We start from the raw sequence: 20737 nt of genomic DNA, 5'->3' as shown, positions 1-20737 counted from the left end.
GGTAACAATTGGTGTGAAGATCGCGCCTTGCTGTCTCCTAGACTGGTTTTCACCCCTCTTTTCATCCCTCACCATAACAACAGGGGTGTCCAGCCAACCATTTTTGCATATTGCAAAACTTTCCTAGTGCCCTTTGTATTTATAGGAAACATACGGAAAGCAGTGACTTACCGTGTAAGCATGTGTGGATAGAATACATACAAAGGAACACACAAGTTCAAAATTTTCAGCTGCAGCAGTTGGCAGTGAAGGGCAGAATAAGAATCAATCACTACTGATCAGCATTTAGGGCAGTAGCCCAGGTGGCAGATTCCCTATTTGTTGTTTTCCTAGCATTTTCTTGAACAATTTCAAAGAAATTGGAAATTTATTGAACATCTCCCTTGGGAAGTTGTTCGAATCCCTTACTCCCCTTCCAATTTGTCCTCTGGAATTCCAAATTTATCTTCATACTGCGATCTTTCCTACTTTTAAAGACACCACTCAAACTTATTTGTCTACTAATGTCATTCCACGCCATCTCTCCAATGACAGCTCAGAACATACCACTTAGTCGAGCAGCACGTCTCCTGTCTCCCAAGTCTTCCCAACCCAAACATGTAACATTTTTGTAACACTACTCTTTTGTCGGAAATCACCCAGAACAAATCGAGCTGCTTTTATTTGGATTTTTTCCAGTTCTTGAATCGAGTAATCCTGGTGAAGGTCCCATACACTGGAACCATATTCTAGTTGGGGTCTTACGAGAGACAAATATGCTCTCTCCTTTACATCCTTACTACAACCTCTAAATACCCTCATAACTATGTGCAGAGATCTGTACCCTTTATTTACAATCCCATTTATGTGATCACCCCAATGAAAATCTTTCCTCATATTAACACCTAGGTACTTGCAATGATCCCAAAAAAGGAACTTTCTTCCCATTAACGCAGTAATTAAAACAGAGAGGACTTTTCTTATATGTGAAACTCTCAACCTGACTTTCAATCCCATTTATCATCATACCATTGCTACTGTCCATCTCACAACATTATCGAGGTCATTTCACAGTTGCTCACAATCTTGTAACTTATTTATTACTCTGTACAGAATAACATATCTGCAAAAGGCCTTATTTCTGATTCCACTACTTTACACTTATCATCTACATATATAAAATAACTTGTCCTGACTGGCTGACTGACTGACTGACTGACTGACTGACTGACTGACTGTGACTCATCATCGCCGAGCCAAAACTACTGGACATAAAGAAATGAAATTTAGGGGATACATTCATATTAACATGTAGGTGCTCGCCAAGGGAGGATTTTTGGATACTCCGTTGCTAAGGGGGTGAAAAGGGGGTTGAATATTTAAAATGAGGATGTCTATATCTCAAAATCTGAAAAGTTTATAGATGTAAAAATTGGTATTTGGAATCTCCTTTGAAAATAAAGAAACACGTATTTTTGTGTTTTGGGATAATCCAATAAATAGGGGGTGAACAGGAGTGACAAAGGAGGTGAATTTTTCAAAAGACTATCTCCAAATTATCTAAGACAGGTAACATATTACAGATTTGAAAACTGGTATTTGGAATTTCCTGTAAAAGTAAAGAAACAAATATTTTTTCAGAAAATCCACTTAAGGGGAACTGAAAAAGAGGGTGAATTTCTAAGATTAGCGTATCTACAGTATATCTAAAAAACTTAACATGTTGCAGACGTAAAAATTGGTATTTGGAATCTCCTTTAAAAATAAGAATACACGTATTCTTTGGTTTTCGGAAAAGACCCTTAACGGGGGGTGGGGTGGGGGGGGATGAAAGGATTGAAAAATGAGTTGAATTATTTGTATGAGAATGTATATATACAAACCAAAAAATCTAAAAATGTTAAAAATGTGAAAACAGGTATTCGGAATCTGCTTTAAAAATAAGCAAACACGCATTTGGTGGGGGTGGAATCAACTTGGTAGTGGGGGGATGAAAACGGAGATGAATTCCTTTTACGAGACACATATATCAAAAACTGAAGATATTACAGAAGTGATAATTGGTATTTGGAAGCTCTTTTAAAGAAAAAAGTACTGTTTCTTTTTTTGAAAATTCACTTCAGTGGGGAGTGTGAAAGGAAGTAAAAAAATTGAATACCTTTACTGGGGAAACATATCTTAAAACTGAAGGCTACAGACGTGAAATAGGCATTTTGAATCTACTTTAAAAATAAACACACATTTTTTGGGTGGGGGAAACCATCTTAACGGGCGGGGTGGATTTATAAAGGAGTTGAATTATTTTCATGAGGATACTTTTATCTCAAAAACTAAAGATGTTACAGACGTGAAAATTAGTATTTGTATTCTCCTTTAAAAATAAAAAACAGGGATTTGGGGGTGGAAATCAACTTGGGGGCGGAGGACGGTGAAAAAGGAGTTTAATTCCTTTTAATGAGATACATATATATCAAAACTGAAGATGATACAGTTGTGATAAGTTTAATTGGCATTTGGAAACTCCTTTATAAACAAGAGAAACAAGTTTTTGGTTTTTGGAAAATTCACTTAAGGAGGGAGGGTGAAAGGAGGTGAAAATATTTAATTCTTTTTATGGATAAACTTATATCTCAAAAACTTAAGGTTGGACACATGAAAATATTTCTTGAAATCACCTTAAAAATAAAGTAACAGTCATTTCTCGAGGGGGAATAAACTTAACGGGCTGGGATGAAAAATGAGCTGAATTCCTTTTATGAGGATACTTGTATCTCAAAACTGAGATGTTAGAGGTATGAACATTTATATTTGGAATCTTCTTTCAAAGTTAAGAAACATGTGTTCTTTTGTCTATGGACAATCCTCTTAAGGGGGTGAATGATTTGAAAAATTAATTGAATTCTTTGTGCGAGGATACTTATATCTCAAAAATTTAAAATGTTGTCCAGCTCAATGGCTAAATGGTTAGCGTGCTGGCCTTTGGTCACAGGGGTCCCGGGTTTGATTCCCAGCAGTCGGAAATTTTAACCATCAATTGGTTAATTTCCCTGACATGGGGGCTAGGTGTATGTGTTTTCTTCATCATCATTTCGTCCTTATCACGACATGCAGGTCGCCCATGGGCTTCAAATCAAAAGACCTGCACCTGGCGAGCCGAACCCGTCCTAGGATCTCCCGGCACTAAAAGCCATACGCCATTTCATTTTACATTATATGTCAAAAACTTAACATGCTAGAGACAAGAAACTTGGTATTTGGGAAGTCCTTTAAAAATACAGGAACCTATACCTTTTTGTTTTTGGAGAGGGCACTTAACAGGGGGTGAAAAGTAGTGAAAAATAGTTGAATTATTTTTTATGAGGATACTCATAACTTAAAGACTGAAAATTTTACAGGCATGAAAATTGATATTTGGAATCTCCTTTAAAAATAAGAAACATGTACTTTTTGTTTTCGAAAAATACACTTAGATGGGGGTTGGGGAAGGACTGATCAAGGGGTTGAATTCTTTTTCTGGGGATACTTATTCATATCTCAAAAACTGAATACGTTACAGATGTGGGAATAGGTATTTGGAATCTCCTTTAAAAATATATAGACATGTATTTATTTTTTGACTTTAGAGAAGACCGTTTCTCACATGTACAGTTCTATGTCGCATGGCCGTCTTAGCCCCAAAAGGTAATACCACAAACATGGTTTATAAAGAATTTTTGGGGTAAATGAAATGCCGAGGAACGATTACTCTGATCAAATTACAAAATCCACGCGAGCGAAGCCGCAGGTAATTGCTAGCTGATATATATATGAAAACAAAGGTCTAATAATACTGCCTTGAGGAATTCCTCTCTTAATTACTACAGGGTCTACTCTAATTCTCTGAGATCTGTTTTCTACAAATATAGCCACCCATTCAGTCACTATTTTGTCTAGTCTAGTTGCACTCATTTTTGCCTGTAGTTTCCCCATGATCTACCCTATCAAATGCCTTAGATAGATCATGATACAGTCCATTTGACCTTCTGAATCCAGGATATCTGCTATATCTCACTGGAATCCTACAAGTTGAGCTTCAGTGGAATAACCTCTCCTAAACTCGAATTGCCTTCTATCGAACCAGTTATTAATTTTGCAAACTTGTCTAATATAATTGAAAAAAAAAAAATGCTTTCCCAAAGCTTACAAACAATGCAAATCAAACTGATTGGCCCATAATTTTCAGCTTTATGTCTATCGCCCTTTCTTTATAATCTGGAGCTACTATAGTAACTCTCCATCCATTTGGTATAGCTCCTTCATGCAAATAACAATCTAGTAAGTACTTCAAATATGGTACTATATCCTAACCCATTGTCTTTGGTATATCCCCAGAAATCTTATCAATTCCAGCTGCTCTTCTAGTTTTCAACTTTTGTATCTTATTGTAAATGTCATCATAGGTAAATTTTAATACTTCTTTAGTACTAGCTACTTCCTCTATCTGGACATTATCCTTGTAACCAACAATCTTTACATACTGCTGACTGAATACTTCTGGCTTTTGAAGATCCTCGCATGCACACTCCCCTTGTTCATTAATGATTTCTGGAATGACCTTTTCAGAACACGTTTTTGCCTTAAATTACCTATACCTACCCTTCCAATTTTTCACTAAAATTTGTATGGCTGCCAAATTTGCTTGCCATCATGTTATTCTGCTGACTTCATTGCAAGATTCAATTTCCTAGTAAGTTCCTTCAATTTCCCCTTACTTCCACAGCCATTTCTAACTATTTCTTTCAAACCTGCACCTCCTTCTTAGTCCGTTTACTTCTCTGTTATAATATAGTAGGTCTTTACCATTCCTTACCACCTTTAAAGGTACGTTATTACATTCATCAACAATTGCTTTAAACCCATCCCACAGTCTGTTTACATTTTTATTTACAGTTTTCCACTAATCATAGTTACTTTTTTAAACTCCCTTATGCCTGTTGTATCAGCCATATCGTACTGCCTAATAGAACTGTGAAATGATATGCAAATAATGTCACAAATTGCCCATTCGTATTCTTTGCCTGTACAGGGAAGGAGTAATTTGAAAACTCTGTGATATGAATTAACACTACATTTATTATTGAAATGTATTCAATGTACATCCGAGAATTGGTGATGTTTACCTAGATCTTATATCCATTTTGGATTAAAAAAATGACCTGGATTCCACATAGCATTTCTACTTTTCCTTAGTGTTTCTATGTCAGACTCCGTAGCATAATGGTTTGCACTATTAGGTACCATACTTGGGAGGCCCGAGTTTAATTCCCAGTACTGCGAAGAGATTTGAGAACGGCAGAAGGGCTGGTATGTTTTTGAAATGGTACGTGCAGATCACCTCCACTGCTAGTTGCTTTACGTCGCACCGACACTGATAGGTCTTATGGCGACGATGGGACAGGAAAGGGCTAGGAGTGGGAAGGAAGCGGCCGTGGCATTAATTAAGGTACAGCCCCAGCATTTGCCTGGTGTGAAAATGGGAAACCGCGGAAAACCATCTTCAGGGCTGCCGACAGTGGGGTTCGAACCTACTGTCTCCTGAATACTGGATACTGGCTGCACTTAAGCAACTGAAGCTATCAAGCTCGGTCACCTCCACTGAGGGTGTGCCTGAAGAGTTGCACCACCTCAGGACGATGACAAGAGTTTATTTTACTGTTTTAAGTTTTCTTTAGCATTTCTGATGAGTGCTATACTTGTAATACCCGACTCATAAATACTCAACGAGATTAAGATTGGTGAACATGTAAGTCTACAAATTGTAATCATCTCCCAGCCATGCTCATGGAGCCACACTATGACACCAGCTCTATTGTAAGGATTACCGTGCTGGAAATAGTGGTTTCCCCTCTTGAATTCCTCAAACCCGAACAAGTCTTCCATCAGTCAGTCATAGGAGACTCAATCTATGCCAGCAGAACAGTCCTTGAACAAATTCACTGTTTCTATCACACTGCACTCTTACTAAATGATGGTCCATGTAGGTCCATTGGTTCAAGTTTTTGCCACATCTGAAGCCTCCGATCACCATAGAATATAAATGGGTTCATCAGACCATATGACCATCTTCTACTAATGAACAGTCCAGCAGTGACCGTTGTTGGTTAACTGCAGACAATATTCCTTGTTTGCAGCAGTTGATACGGGAACTCCTACAGGAAGTTTCCTGGCATGACCTATCAGAGCTAACCTTACATAAAACAGTGGTGTGCAACAACATGCAATTCAGGATGCTGATACAATAGTTTGTCTCTCATGAAGTCTTCCATTACCCTGAACAATTCTGGAGAGTCACCTCTGGTTCCCTTGTCTACCCTCATATTATGACAAGAGAATTTTCTGCTGAACGCCCAGTACCGATTCATGTATTTACAATGCACTCGAGACATTGACAGTCTCAAGAAGAGTTCATAAGCAGAACAGAAGGCAGTTGTAACTATCATATGGGCATCATAACCATCATGCCCAATTCAAACACTTCAATATTCACTCCCCCCCCCCCAACATTAAGTTACAATACTTAATTTAAGAAAAAAATAACAGCTATGCCTTGAAGTTAAAATATAATTTGCAGATGTGATATCAAGGATTATCCCCCCCAGTTGTTAATAGCTAATGATATTAATGCTACTGATTTGCCCTTCATGGTGATGAATCAATTTGTGAAAAGACAGTACATGCCGTTCAGTAAAAAAAAAAAAGAAAAAAAGACAGGATGACTTGAATGGAATGAAAATCTAACTGTTCATTTTCTGGCAACAGAATGAAACTCTCAAAAAGTTTTAAGCCTTAACTTGTCTGAGCGAGGACAGAAGAGCAAGAAGTATGAATTTAAGAATGGAAGTCATCAAAATAAAGCAACAAGCAGAACAATGCAAACATAATTTATGAGCTCTCAGCCCCATTTAGAATGTCCTACGAGACAAGAGCAAACCAAAACAATTGCTGTATGGGTATGGAGCCTCTGGGGTAGTGGAAGGTAAAGATTTCCACAAAGCGGGCCCAGGAGTTTACCTGGCATTTGTTTCTCCCGTAGGCTGGATAAATTCCAAGTACTTGTACCTCTCTATGAGAGCATGCCTTATTTCTAAATTTCTCAACAACCTAGCAGGGAATGTAACCCGCATCATTTAGGGTGAACCAAGTTTGTCTTATTTCTTCGGCTAGGCAGCTACTCTACTACAAGGCAGAACTTTTTGAATTTCAAAACAGGTATTGAACAACACAAGGAGAATGCTCTCTCTAGTTTAAGTTCAACATTAGGAGACATGAATAATAATAATAATAATAATAATAATAATAATAATAATAATAATAATAATAATATTTTAAAGAGCTTGATTATCACTGTGTTGAATGAAATGCTGGGATCTCTATACCATCTCTTTCAGAATAGACACTCACGAGATCACCTGATTATTTTATTGTGAACAGAAGATGCTTATAATTTTATCAGCTACCATGCTGTACATTGTGTATTAACGTGAATTTTCATTATACAGTTACTTATCTCAGTGTGAAAAGAACCCTGTTAGTATTTACCTTCTGAGCACAAAGGGCCCGAACGACTTGTGCTGCCACATTGTCCAAGCATTTCTCATATTCTCGTCGTTGCATTTCCGTGTTCATGAGGAGGCTACGGTTATGAGCCTCGAGAACTTTCAGTTGTTCTTGGAGAACTGCACAAGCCCCACTAGCTTCCTAAAAAAAAATAGAATATTAAATTAATACTTGTCAAAAATGTAATTAAAAAATTGTCAGCTTGCACTGAACAATCATGCATTATAGCACAATATTTACTAGTAACAAACCATTAGGATAAACAATCATGGAAAATTTATCAAAAAGCCCAGAGCATTTACCAAAACCTGAATTTTTTTTCTCCAAAGGGAAGAAAAAATGAAATGTAAAAGGTAATACGTAATGTTAAGTATCAAAATATGTAGAAAGGAGACATGCATATCAAACAGTTCAATTTTCAAGTTAATTCCTTTTCTTTGCAGGATGATGACAGTTATTTCTAATGTTCATGACTATCATGGGCATTTACTAGTACATGAACCACAAGTGGTTCTTGACCTATCCACCAACTACAAGAGATGGCACTGTAGGAGGTCAGTGTTTATTCGTCTGAATTCAGTGAAATACTGTAACTGCAAATATAAAAGAAATTTAACTAAAAGTAAAATCTTATAATTTAATATTTGTTTACTGCATAATCATAATCAGTATCTGTCTAAGAATCAGCAATCTCTAATGCACTCAATCCTCATGTGCGCCTCTATTTACTGGTTTGTTTAAAACTAAATTGAGTTTGCTGGCTAAGCAGGCTGCTTATCAAGTGGTTTGGAGTTTGTCGATTCATGCATTAAAGTAGCAGTACTAAGAGCCAGCAGCAAAGATAAGTGAAGTACTAATAGGCAATATCAAAGTAAGTTTCGGAAACCAAACTGAAGAATCTGAGAAAGTAATCAGCCAGAGGGAAAATATAAAAAAAGCTAACAGGAAAAGGAAAAGAAAAAAAGAAAAAAATATCTCCCTCTCTCTCTCTCTCTCTCTCTCTCTCTCTCTCAGAATCTTCATATCTTCATACACAGCTATCTTCAAATAGATGGGTTCTCTTTTCATCAATCCCAGTTTCCTTCTCAGCCCCCAACGAGCTAGTTTGTGCTTCTCAGCTTCATCAGAAGGGCAGGTTTCTATGCTCGTTCAGGAGCCATTTTGACAAATCCCCAGTCTTGATGTGTCGTGTAGGATGAGAAAGCCAGATAAAGACAAGAAAAGGGAAGAGACAAATGATGAAGATGAATACAGGTGGTAAAAGAACATGAGACAAACAAAAAGGAGGAAAAGATCTCAATGGGTCTTACTTCAAAGTTAGAAAATCTGTAAGGGGATTCTTGGACAATATTAACTACCGTACTGTCCAATCTTCTGCATGAAACAGAGTATTGTTACACTAAAGAGAGAGAGAGAGAGTGAGGGGGGGGGGGGCTGAAGGGGGAGGGAGGAGGTAGGCGTCTGTCCACAATTACAGGAATGGAAAGTTTTCCAGATGACAAAACTGAAAGGAAAAGTATGACCAGTTACATGATCCATAATAAACAGTTTTGAGGTCCACCATATTAAAATGGAAAGATAATGTACAAAGATATAGCACCACAAAAGAAACAGGAATGAAAGACTGCAAAGACAAGAAAGTGTACATTCTGATGTTGAATAAGTTAGGGCAGCATACAGACTTAAAAAATCTATCGAAAATGGCTTCAAATGAAAAGTGCCACACATTGGGAACGTTGTCAAATGTTCGTCCCTTCACCAAATGGAAAGATTCAACAAACATAGAATAACAAAAATTGTATTTTTCTTATAGTACATACGTTGCCCTTTTTACTTAACTAACAATACATTGCCTCCCAGATCTTAAGAGTTTGCAAAGTCTCAAAGAATAAACAAACACATCTCTCTCTGTGTTCCCAACATCACTCCCACCAAGTTAACTGATATAGAACAGTTAACTTATCCTAGTCCTGGGAACAGAATCAACCCTGGTCACACCTCACCAAAAACACACAAACAGACAAGTTCAAGTTAAACCAAATATATTTTCTGATACTAAAACAATCCTTGCATTTAGTGCCCTATTCTCCTACATCACTCACACTACCTCACGACACATCAGTCTTCTTTCACACTCTGCTCAATCATACTTTCACTGTCTGAAATAGAAGGTTTAATCTCTGATGTAGCTTCACTATCTTCAGCTTCTAGGAGGAGGTTGCAAATTTTAACTGGGCACAGAAGTTCTTCAGAAACAGTCTTCTCCATCCGCAAAAACACAGCTGCAGCATAGGCATCTTTGCTGGCTTTACAAAATGTATGCATACTCAATTCAGCTGGTTCACTGTTAGAACGCAGCTATTGTGGGATCTTCAAATCTTTCAAACATGCAACAGCAACTGCCCATTTTACAAATCTGCTGGCAATACCTTGATCCACCTCTTCATCCCACCAAATTTTTAACCTCTATAAGTCCCTTAAGATAAGTTTTGGTTCTAGGGTCACAGGCAATGAAATGCAATTGGATCGAACAACTTATAGGCTGTGGAAAAAATAATCCTTTGGTAATTTTCTCCACAAAATTCTGCAAAAACAGTCTAGGCTTATGGCCAGAGTGTCAGGTTTTCTGTTCCAGACTAAACCAAGAACATTAGCGAAAAAAACTAAGTTCAACTGAATCTGTGAAACCCCATCCACGTAATTCAAACTTGCCATCAGCTATGATAAGAGGTGGCTTCTTTAATGAATGTTTTAAGTTTGATCCTCATCATTAAGGCCAATGACTACATTATTAACATTTTTTTAATTTGTTTTACATCGCACCGACACAGATAGGTCTTATGGCGACGATGGGATAGGAATGGAAAGGAAGCAGCTGTGGCCTCAATTAAGGTAGAGCCCCAGCATTTGCCTGGTGTGAAAATGAGAAACCACGGAAAACCATCTTCAAGGCTGCCGACAGTGGCGTTCAAACCCACTATCTCCCGGATGCAAGCTCACAGCTGTGCGGCCCTAATCGCATGGCCAACTTTCCCAGTATTATTAATATAAAAGCAATAAAAAAGATCTTCAATTGTGGGCACTGAATATGCAGAAACAGTGATGACATTCACATAGAACCCTTGAGAGATGAAGTCTGACTATTAAGTTTAACAGATGACTACAAACACCACCAAACACAACTCTCCTGTGTTGATGAAAAATGATGTTCCCTAAATCATGATGATGATTGTTGTTTAAAGGGGTCTAACAGCTAGGTCATCGGCCCCTAATGGTACGAGGGGCAACAAAATGACACTATAATTAAAACTTCAAAACATATCCACTGACTAGAATCTAAGATGTATGATGATTAAAAAATGACCATGAATCCAAAACAATCAGTGGATCCAACTCACAATACCTTATTTTCTGAGATGATGTTTGTTGTCCAAATGGGTCCAAAATCCAGGTCACTGACCTCTCATAATAGTACTATCACTGGTAAAGCAGAACCATGGTGTTCCTCCTATAGTGGTACTAATCACAGGTAACTTACACCCATGGTATGTCACACACAATAGCACCACTCACAGATAATACAAAACCAAGGAGTTTCTCACAAGCAACACAGACCCATGGTGTTCGTCACATAGTGGTACTAAACTAATAATAATAATAATGTTATTTGCTTTACGTCCCACTAACTACTTTTACGGTTTTCGGAGACGCTGAGGTGCCGGAATTTAGTCCCGCAGGAGTTCTTTTACGTGCCAGTAAATCTACCGACACGGGGCTGTCGTATTTGAGCACCTTCAAATACCACCGGACTGAGCCAGGATCGAACCTGCCAAGTTGGGGTTAGAAGGCCAGCGCCTTAACCGTCTGAGCCACTCAGCCCGGCGGTACTAAACTAGTTCAATGCACAATCCCATAGTGTTCCTCACATAGTGATACTAATCACAGGCAATGTAGATCCATGGTGTTGCACATATAGTGGTACTACTCCTAGGTAAATTCGTACGCATTCTGAATACAGAGGAAACAACACATTCCAACGGAGCGTATGGCACATGCTCACACATGAACACTATAATCATAGGTAGTGCCCAGACGAGTGATGCTCCTCATAGAATTGTACTACCCCTAGGTAACGTAGACCCATGTTGGTCCTCGCATGGTGGTACTAATCCCAAGTAATGTCAACCCACGGTTTTCCTCACGTAATTGTACTAATCACAAGTAGTCTCATAGTTCTAATTCCATCATCCCCTAGTTGCCCCTTTTAGTTGCCTCTTACAACAGGCAGGGAATAGCGTGGGTGTATTATATGTCTGCATCCCCCACCCACAGGGTTCCCCAAATCATCCTTCCATAAAAAATTGTAGGAAGTTCCTATGATTTACATGTATACTAACCTGCAAGAAAGCTCACCTGATGTGAACTACAATTCCTACTTGGTTCAGACAGAATCTTAAAAGAAGTGATATCCGTTCTATCAATGGTGTCCCTTTCTCCAAGCACATATTCAATGATGGACTACTCTTCTCACGAGCTGATGCATCAAATACAGGTCTAATTTTTGTAGTACTACTTTCTTTCACTGAATGTCTGAGGAAGATAATGACACCTAGCATTAACAATCTGATCACCTACATAGTAATAAAAATGTATCCACAGAATTTCATTTCTTTATGTCCAGTAGTTTTGGCTTGGTGATGACGAATCAGTTAGCCAGTCAGTCAGCCAGCCAGTCAGGGCACGTGGTAAGAATCAGACAGCCTTTTCTGGGACATTTCAATTCAGCCTACGTGTGTAATATTGGGTAAAACCATGGACATAAATATTCAGATAAACAGTCACGTGTATATAATTCACACAGAACGGAAAACTTGGCAGGCTGGGTTTATCGAAGCACCTGCTTATGAAAACGTGAATGATGGAACGGAAGAGATTCTGTTTTGAGTGAAGTAGTTATGATGTATAGCGAGGACGTAGGAAGTGTAAGTCTGGAGAGGACTGATTATTTGGATTCAGAGGACACGTTGAACCATATCATAACATGCTTCAATTTATTTATTATAACACTGTGGCATAATTTTATATGTGTGTTCAATATAGTCGCGGGGAATGAAGGAAGGAACCCTGGATGGCCGTGCCATAGGCGGTGAGAACCCCGTAGCGCTCCGGTAAGACCTAATTCCTCTAGTGGACTTGAGCCGTAAGCCGTGATTTCAATCATGTAGACCCCAATAGCAGCGTGCCCAAACGCACAGCAAACTCTGGAGGGGGTGAGAGTTAAACGATGGGATGTACCGAACGTTTGTCACAGGTTGACATACTTATCTTTTCCAGGGCTGAAATCACCTGAACTTTAATCACTTAATCCGCCACTAAGCTAAATTCCACAGATCTGACACTACAAGTAATTATTATAATTGCAGAGGAACAGGAGCTGATAAAATGAATTACTTCTGTTAAACGGAGAGATATGCGTAATAGCGGGAGCAACCGTTAACATCTAGCCAGCTCTTACAAAGAAAAAGGGTCTGTTTGCTGCTGGTTTCCCTTGGATCTGGCGACCTTGAAAGACTATAAAATCTGCGCTGTGAAGGGAAGGGCTCTCCTGCCTTTGAACACCAAGTGTGACGTGTCGTGATTCGCAAGCCGACAAGACAATTTATTAGTGAAGTTTTGTTAAACCTGAAATAGAGTCTCTGTGATTTAACTCACAAGAGCTAATGACGATATGCATTTATACATAATATCTAACGCGTACGCGAACTGTGTAATTAACATGTGCGAGTCGTTTAAAATATAACCGTTGACAAGGACAGATTGCAACAGGGCCAGTTCCCTTAATTTAGTGCCGCGTGGATCGAACTCATATCTATACGGAGGCTACCGTCAAATAATAGCCAGTACTAAGGTTGTAATCATGCACTCGAGCACGCTAAGCAGAGAAGTAGATGGCTCTAACTTAACAGTTCCAGATACAACCGACATCAAGGAGACAGCAAGCATGAAGTAGCCAGGAGTCGACAAGAGGACCCTTATCCCTCTGCTGTGTACTGTAGTCATGGACTAAGCACGCATGACATAGCGGTAATGTGATTCATCGCTGATGGAGAGGTTGCTGCAAAGTTAAGTCCTTGTTTTCTATACGCATGTGAAGTAATATCTAGATGCACTGCTTGTACTTGTTGTTTTAAGGGGCCTAACATCGAAGGTCATCGGCCCTCTAGATGCACTAGTTTAGGACAGGTTTAAATATAAGCTAAAGTGGCATTTGTTTTGCTCATTTTAGTAAAGTTAAATACGTTTAGGGCTGCTTGCAAATCACCGAGGTATGTATTGTATATATTTAGATGGAAATAAGGGTGAGAATAGGCTAGATATAGGTGTGTGTTATAGTTATTTGTAATTTATTCCAGTTTGTGTTGAATTTAGATAGAGTTGTATGGGCAGATTCTTCATAAAAACCTAATGGGCTGCATGCCATCAGCGTCGTAATGTCAAAGAGGATTAGACTAGAGACAGTATATGTTAGGATATTTTATTGCATGATGCATGAATTCCAGCTGAGAGAAGATGCAACGGGAGATCTTTCAACGTCGATAGTAGAATAGGGTCTTTAAGTGTGGTGGCAGGCAGATTCATGAATATACCGGGCGTCGAACTGAGGAGTATTTATATATGAAGCTAGAGAATTGCCTACGGATATTTACGGGGCTGAGATGACAAGAGATAGGCAATGAAAGCCATGATGTTATATTTGGAGCTATGGTATGGATGAGTTAATGACCTAGCCTACTTTATACGAGATTATGTTAGGCTGTGAGCGACATTTTGCTAGTCACAGTTGCGTGCTATTCTGAAGCACCGAGACGGTGGGTGAGGCCCAACATGTATTGTTCATGCCAGGTAGAAGCCCTTTTCGATTCAGCTGTAGGCTGAGCGCAGAGAGAAGTAAAAGTGGTTACAAATGACCCCGTTTGTCCTTGTGAACTGCCTGACCACAGCACAGTTATTTTGATGCTAACGTTGCCAACAAGCTGATTTCTCTGGCGTGTCATATGCTATTGCCACGCTGTAGCAAAGTGAGAGATATGCGATGTTCCGTGCCCGGTTATGTTGGGTTTATTTTGCAGGCGTGGTTAATTTTCTGTGTGATTTGTACTGTTGTATCCAATGTATTTTCTTTGTTGTGATGTTGTCTTGTTTGTTAACAGGAGACATAGTCCGATAGCTATTTTTTGAAGAAAGGTTCTGACCTTATCCGTGATCATTGGTTTGGAGCCACATAATTATAATCTGCAACTATTTTGGAAGATAAATTCAGATTCAGTCCTGAACAAGTGTTTATATATTTGTGTTCGAGTGATCGTAATGTATATATGTAATTTAGGCCAATTACTAGTGTATCAGGTATTAATATCGTATATCATAGACAGTTAGAAATTGAGCCGTTGGGCAAAGAGCTAGGAACTTAACAAGGTGAGCGACAAAATTAAATAAAATGTAATTCAGACATATTCCATGTAACAAGATAGCATTTTGATATTTCGGGTTCGTTGCCCGCTTTATTTGTAAATGTTTTGTTTAATAATGTCAATTCACACAAATATGCATGTAACTTGTCTTTATTAAATACAACCAATGGTCGGTTGTTTATCTGATTTATATATACTAATACCATTTCATCTCATGTTTTTAGTTTATTAAATCCATTTTACCCGATTACTTGAGTTCTCATTCACTAGATTTATATGTACGTATTACTTATCCATTTACTTTGGTGTATTTTATCAGTTAGATATTTTAATGCCCCTATCCGGACGTACCACGCACTTCTATCCCTGAGCTAGGCCGAAATTAGGACAGGATACGGTGCAACGTGACGTTACACATACTGTCCGGTTAACACTTGTTCTGTGGTGATTATCAGTCCGAACTTATTGCTAGTGGACAGGGACAGTTGTCAGTATATTGTGCTGCCAGTCCGATATTTATAAAGTTTGAGCAAGTGTATTTGTATGCAAGTGTTGTAAAGCGAGGGATGGACTATGGACTGCCTCAATTCGGTTGCCAACTAACTATCGTCAATCTATCGGGCTATGTCGGAGTAGCTTTATAAATTTCACTAAGTGCATCCAGTTGGGTGGTACTTAATATCAGCGGTGACTAGACGTATTCTGCACGAGAGAGGATGGTACGGCGCGAGTTTGGAGATGGATATTCGCAGGAAGGTCGAATTGAGGACGGCTCCGGAATACGGGAACATGAGGCTTCAAATCCAGGCAGGGAAGCAGAAAGCTATGGGTGTAAGTAATCATCTATTCAAAAGGTGTTAAGAAAGAGGAGGATTATACGTGCGATTAGGGTTGTTCTGATTTTCTTTTACCGGAATTGTAAATAGTAATTTGTAAAGTTCTACATGATCTTGTTGGTTTTGACATATAAATATACTAGGGGAATACAGTAATTACATTTATTTATTGTAGCCTTGTAAGCATGTTCCTACCGATTTCTACGTTTACAGGTGGTAGTAGGTAAGACCCAATCAGCAGAGTACCAGCTCTGCAGCTCTATGGACACGACCTGAGTAGAATCTTCTATGCTTTATCATTTATTAATGCCACTGTTACTAAAATACTAAACTGAGGGATCCTATGGTGACATCTGGTGCACATTTGCCTGCATTTTTGGCATATTATTATTATTATTATTATTATTATTATTATTATTATTATTTATTCCATTGGATGTCGCCAAACGAAAATTACGTTCAAGTATGGTACGAAAATTAATAAAAAAATTCTTAATGTTACAATTAATGTCCAAGCATAAGGCTAAGTATTTAAGTATATTCTTGATGCCCAACAATAGGGTATATTTTATTTATATTGGAAGTGGGAGACAATGATCAACGGTTAGACTCGAACAATTTCGATAGAGACACTTGGAAGCTGATTATTTATTTATTTATTTATTTATTTATTTATTTATTTATTTATTTATTTCTCTCATGGCCATACCATGTTGAATACACCGGTTCTCGTCCGATCACCGCAGTTACGCAACATTGGGCGTGGTCAGTACTTGGATGGGTGACCGCTTGGGAACACCATGTGCCGTTGGCTCAATTCCCTTTTAAATCAAGTAGGGATGACATAAAATTGTTAGTGTTGAACTGTAGAAGTATTGTAAAGAAAGGAATAGAATTAAGTAATTTAATAGATATATATTTACCAGATATTGTAATAGGAGTTGAATCATGGCTGAGAAATGATATAATGGATGCAGAAATTTTCTCACGGCACTGGAGTGTGTATCGTAGAGATAGGATAGGAAAGGTGGGAGGGGGAGTTTTCATTCTGGTGAAAGAAGAATTTGTAAGCTACGAAAAAGTTAAAGATGAGACACATGAAATTCTAGGTGTGAGGCTCATTTCTAAAGATAATAGGCAACTTGATATATTTGGAGTGTACAGATCGGGAAAGGGTAGCACTGATGTGGATTCGGAATTATTCGATAGGATATTCAGCTATGTGGGAAATGACATGGAAAGAAATGTGATTGTAGCGGGAGATCTGAATTTGCCAGATGTCAATTGGGAAGGAAATGCGAACGACAGGAAGCATGACCAACAAATGGCAAATAAGTTAATATGGGAAGGACAGCTGATTCAGAAAGTGATGGAACCAACCAGAGGGAAAAATATTTTGGATGTGGTGCTGATAAAACCAGATGAGCTCTATAGGGAAACTGAAGTAATAGATGGTATTAGTGATCATGAAGCTGTTTTTGTGGTAGTTAAAAATAAATGTGATAGAAAGGAAGGTCTTAAAAGTAGGACTGTTAGGCAGTACCATACGGCTGATAAAGCAGGTATGAGGCAGTTTCTAAAAAGTAACTATGATCGGTGGAAAATGGTAAATAAAAATGCAAACAGACTCTGGGATGGGTTTAAAGAAATTGTTGAGGAATGCGAAAACAGGTTTGTACCTTTAAGGGTGGTAAGGAATGGTAAAGACCCACCTTATTATAATAGAGAAATAAAGAGACTAAGAAGGAGGTGCAGACTGGAAAGAAACAGAGTTAGAAATGGCTGTGGAAGTAAGGAGAAATTGAAGGAACATATTAGAAAATTGAATCTAGCAAAGAAGGCAGCTAAGGATAACATGATGGCAAGCATAATTGGCAGTCATACAAATTTTAGTGAAAAATGGAAGGGTATGTATAGGTATTTTAAGGCAGAAACAGGTTCCAAGAAGGACATTCCAGGAATAATTAATGAACAAGGGGAGTGTGTATGTGAGGATCTTCAAAAGGCAGAAGTATTCAGTCAGCAGTATGTAAAGATTGTTGGTTACAAGGATAATGTCGAGGTAGAGGAAGAGACTAAGGCCAAAGAAGTAATAAAATTTACATATGATAACAATGACATTTACAATAAGATACAAAAGTTGAAAACTAGAAAAGCAGCTGGAATTGATCAGATTTCTGGGGATATACTAAAGACAATGGGTTGGGATATAGTACCATATCTGAAGTACTTATTTGATTATTGTTTGGCCGAAGGAGCTATACCAGATGAATGGAGAGTTGCTATAGTAGCCCCTGTGTATAAAGGAAAGGGTGATAGACATAAAGATGAAAATTACAGGCCAGTAAGTTTGACATGCATTGTATGTAAGCTTTGGAAAGGCATTCTTTCTGATTATATTAGACTTGTTTGTGAAATTAATAACTGGTTCGATAGAAGGCAATTCGGTTTTAGGAAAGGTTATTCCACAGAAGCTCAACTTGTAGGATTCCAGCAAGATATAGCAGATATCTTGGTTTCTGGAGGTCAAATGGACTGTATCGCGATTGACATGTCTAAAGCATTTGATAGGGTGGATCATGGGAGACTACTGGCAAAAATGAGTGCAATTGGACTAGACAAAAGAGTGACTGAATGGGTTGCTATATTTCTAGAAAATAGATCTCAGAGAGTTAGAGTAGGTGAAGCTTTGTCTGACCCTGTAATAGTTGAGAGGGGAGTTCCTCAGAGCAGTGTTATCGGACCTTTATATTTTCTTATATACATAAATGATATGAGTAAAGGAGTGGAATCGGAGGTAAGGGTTTTAGCGGATGATGTTATTCTCTATAGAGTGATAAATAAGTTACAAGATTGTGAGCAACTGCAATGTGACCTCGAAAATATTGTGAGATGGACAGCAGGCAATGGTATGTTGATAAACGGGGCTAAAAGTCAGGTTGTGAGTTTCACAAATAGGAAAAGTCCTCTCAGTTTTAATTACTGCGTTGATGGGGTGAAAGTTCCTTTTGGGGATCATTGTAAGTATCTAGGTGTTAATATAAGGAAAGATCTTCACTGGGGTAATCACATAAATGGGATTGTAAATAAAGGGTACCGATCTCTGCACATGGTTATGAGGGTGTTTAGGGGTTGTAGTAAGGATGTAAAGGAGAGTGCATATAAGTTTCTGGTAAGACCCCAACTAGAGTATGGTTCCAGTGTATGGGACCCTCACCAGGATTACCTGATTCAAGAACTGGAAAAAATCCAAAGAAAAGCAGCTCTATTTGTTCTGGGTGATTTCCGACAAAAGAGTAGCGTTACAAAAATGTTGCAATGTTTGGGTTGGGAAGAATTGAAAGAAAGAAGAAGAGCTGCTCGACTAAGTGGTATGTTCCGAGCTGTCAGCGGAGAGATGGCGTGGAATGACATTAGTAGATGAATAGGTTTGAATGGCGTCTATAAAAGTAGGAAAGATCACAATATGAAGATAAAGTTGGAATTCAAGAGGACAAACTGGGGCAAATATTCATTTATAGGAAGGAGAGTTAGGGATTGAAATAACTTACCAAGGGAGATGTTCAATAAATTTCCAATTTCTTTGAAATCATTTCGGAAAAGGCTAGGAAAGCAACAGAGAGGGAATCTGCCACCTGGGCGACTGCCCTAAATGCAGATCAGTATTTCTTTCTTTCTTTCTTTCTTTCTTTCTTTCTTTCTTTCTTTCTTTCTTTCTTTCTTTCTTTACTTCAGAGTTTCTCAAGCATTTTCACGTTACAGAACCCTGCAATGAATGATAGAACACTGTAGGGTCTATACATATTCTGCACTCATATTCAGTGCGATTTTTGAAACACAGTATGTATTTTGTACTGTGAATAATCTGTTGCTGGGAAACAAACCCGAAATATTATGTAATATAGTTTTCTTATCAATATTTTCTAACTACCGTGCATTAAAATATTTATATCTCGTAAATGGAGTTCACATAGGTGACTGAACTACGCTCGGAATGACCGAACCTATCTCCTCCCCGAGTACCGACATTTACTACTGTATACATTACAGCTGAGTGAAATGATTTCTTCTGCCTGAACTGTATTATTTTTCGTGCAGATTGTGTGTTACAAAGAATTGTTTTCGATTATCATAAATATATAGTCAAACAAACTTAATGACTCAAAACAAGAAGGAAGTCCTCACCAAACGTTCCAACGCTTGCAGCTTCTTCCGTAAGGCTTCGTTTTCTTTGCTCAGTCTTTGGACTTTATTACGCAGACATCGAATCTGAGTCTGTAACAGAAAGATAGACAATACTTATTAAACTGTCGAGTAGGCTTAATTATTATTTCAATAATAATAATAATAATAATAATAATAATAATAATAATAATAATAATAATAATAATAATACCAGGGGCGTATTCTCCTTGAATGCAAGGCATTCATTGCATGCGTTATGATAACACAAGGAACTGTCTGATTTACGATTTTAGGTTGTTTCAGGTCAAATATTAACGATTTCATCTCTCAGAAGTTCAAAAGGTCCGCGCAACTGTGCTAGTTCCGTTGCTTGATTACGTGTGGTGCTGGTGTAGTCCCGCCGTCTACTCCACTCTCGGAAGAAAGAGACAGCAAATGTAGGAGTTACGGACGTAAGGCATTCAATCTTAAAATTGCATTCAGTGGCAGACGTAGTTCTGAAACCCTCCGAACGATTTCGCTGCAATTGAAACTTGGTCAGAATTTGTCACCCCATACCCGTGCTACCCTCTGCCATCTGTTAGCAACTTGGAGAAGTCGACATGTTTACAGCGAACGCGACACACAGATTACCCCCCAGCGAGAACCCAACGTGACGAAACTGACCAA

General features: G+C 38.3%; 1 protein-coding gene and 1 non-coding gene across 4 annotated transcripts in view; one reads left to right on the top strand and one right to left on the bottom strand.

Moving 5' to 3' along the window:
- LOC136864423 (uncharacterized) overlaps nucleotides 1-20737 on the bottom strand; it is a 995241-nt gene that overhangs the window by 65320 nt on the left and 909184 nt on the right. For all 3 annotated transcript variants that reach the window (XM_067141399.2, XM_067141400.2, XM_067141401.2), the window contains 2 exons: nucleotides 20069-20158; nucleotides 7558-7716 (listed from right to left, as the gene is read on the bottom strand). In XM_067141399.2, the coding sequence (XP_066997500.2) occupies nucleotides 7558-7716; nucleotides 20069-20158 (249 nt within the window). The remainder of the gene's footprint in view (nucleotides 1-7557; nucleotides 7717-20068; nucleotides 20159-20737) is intronic.
- On the top strand, nucleotides 16579-16697 carry LOC136864973 (5S ribosomal RNA). Its single transcript, XR_010859390.2, has one exon. It is a non-coding gene; the product is annotated as a 5S ribosomal RNA (ribosomal RNA).

Source organism: Anabrus simplex, chromosome 2 (genome assembly GCF_040414725.1).
Source record: "Anabrus simplex isolate iqAnaSimp1 chromosome 2, ASM4041472v1, whole genome shotgun sequence".
Lineage (NCBI taxonomy): Eukaryota > Metazoa > Arthropoda > Insecta > Orthoptera > Tettigoniidae > Anabrus > Anabrus simplex.
Note: the sequence above shows the minus strand (reverse complement) of the source record. Positions and strands in the feature narration are given on the sequence as shown.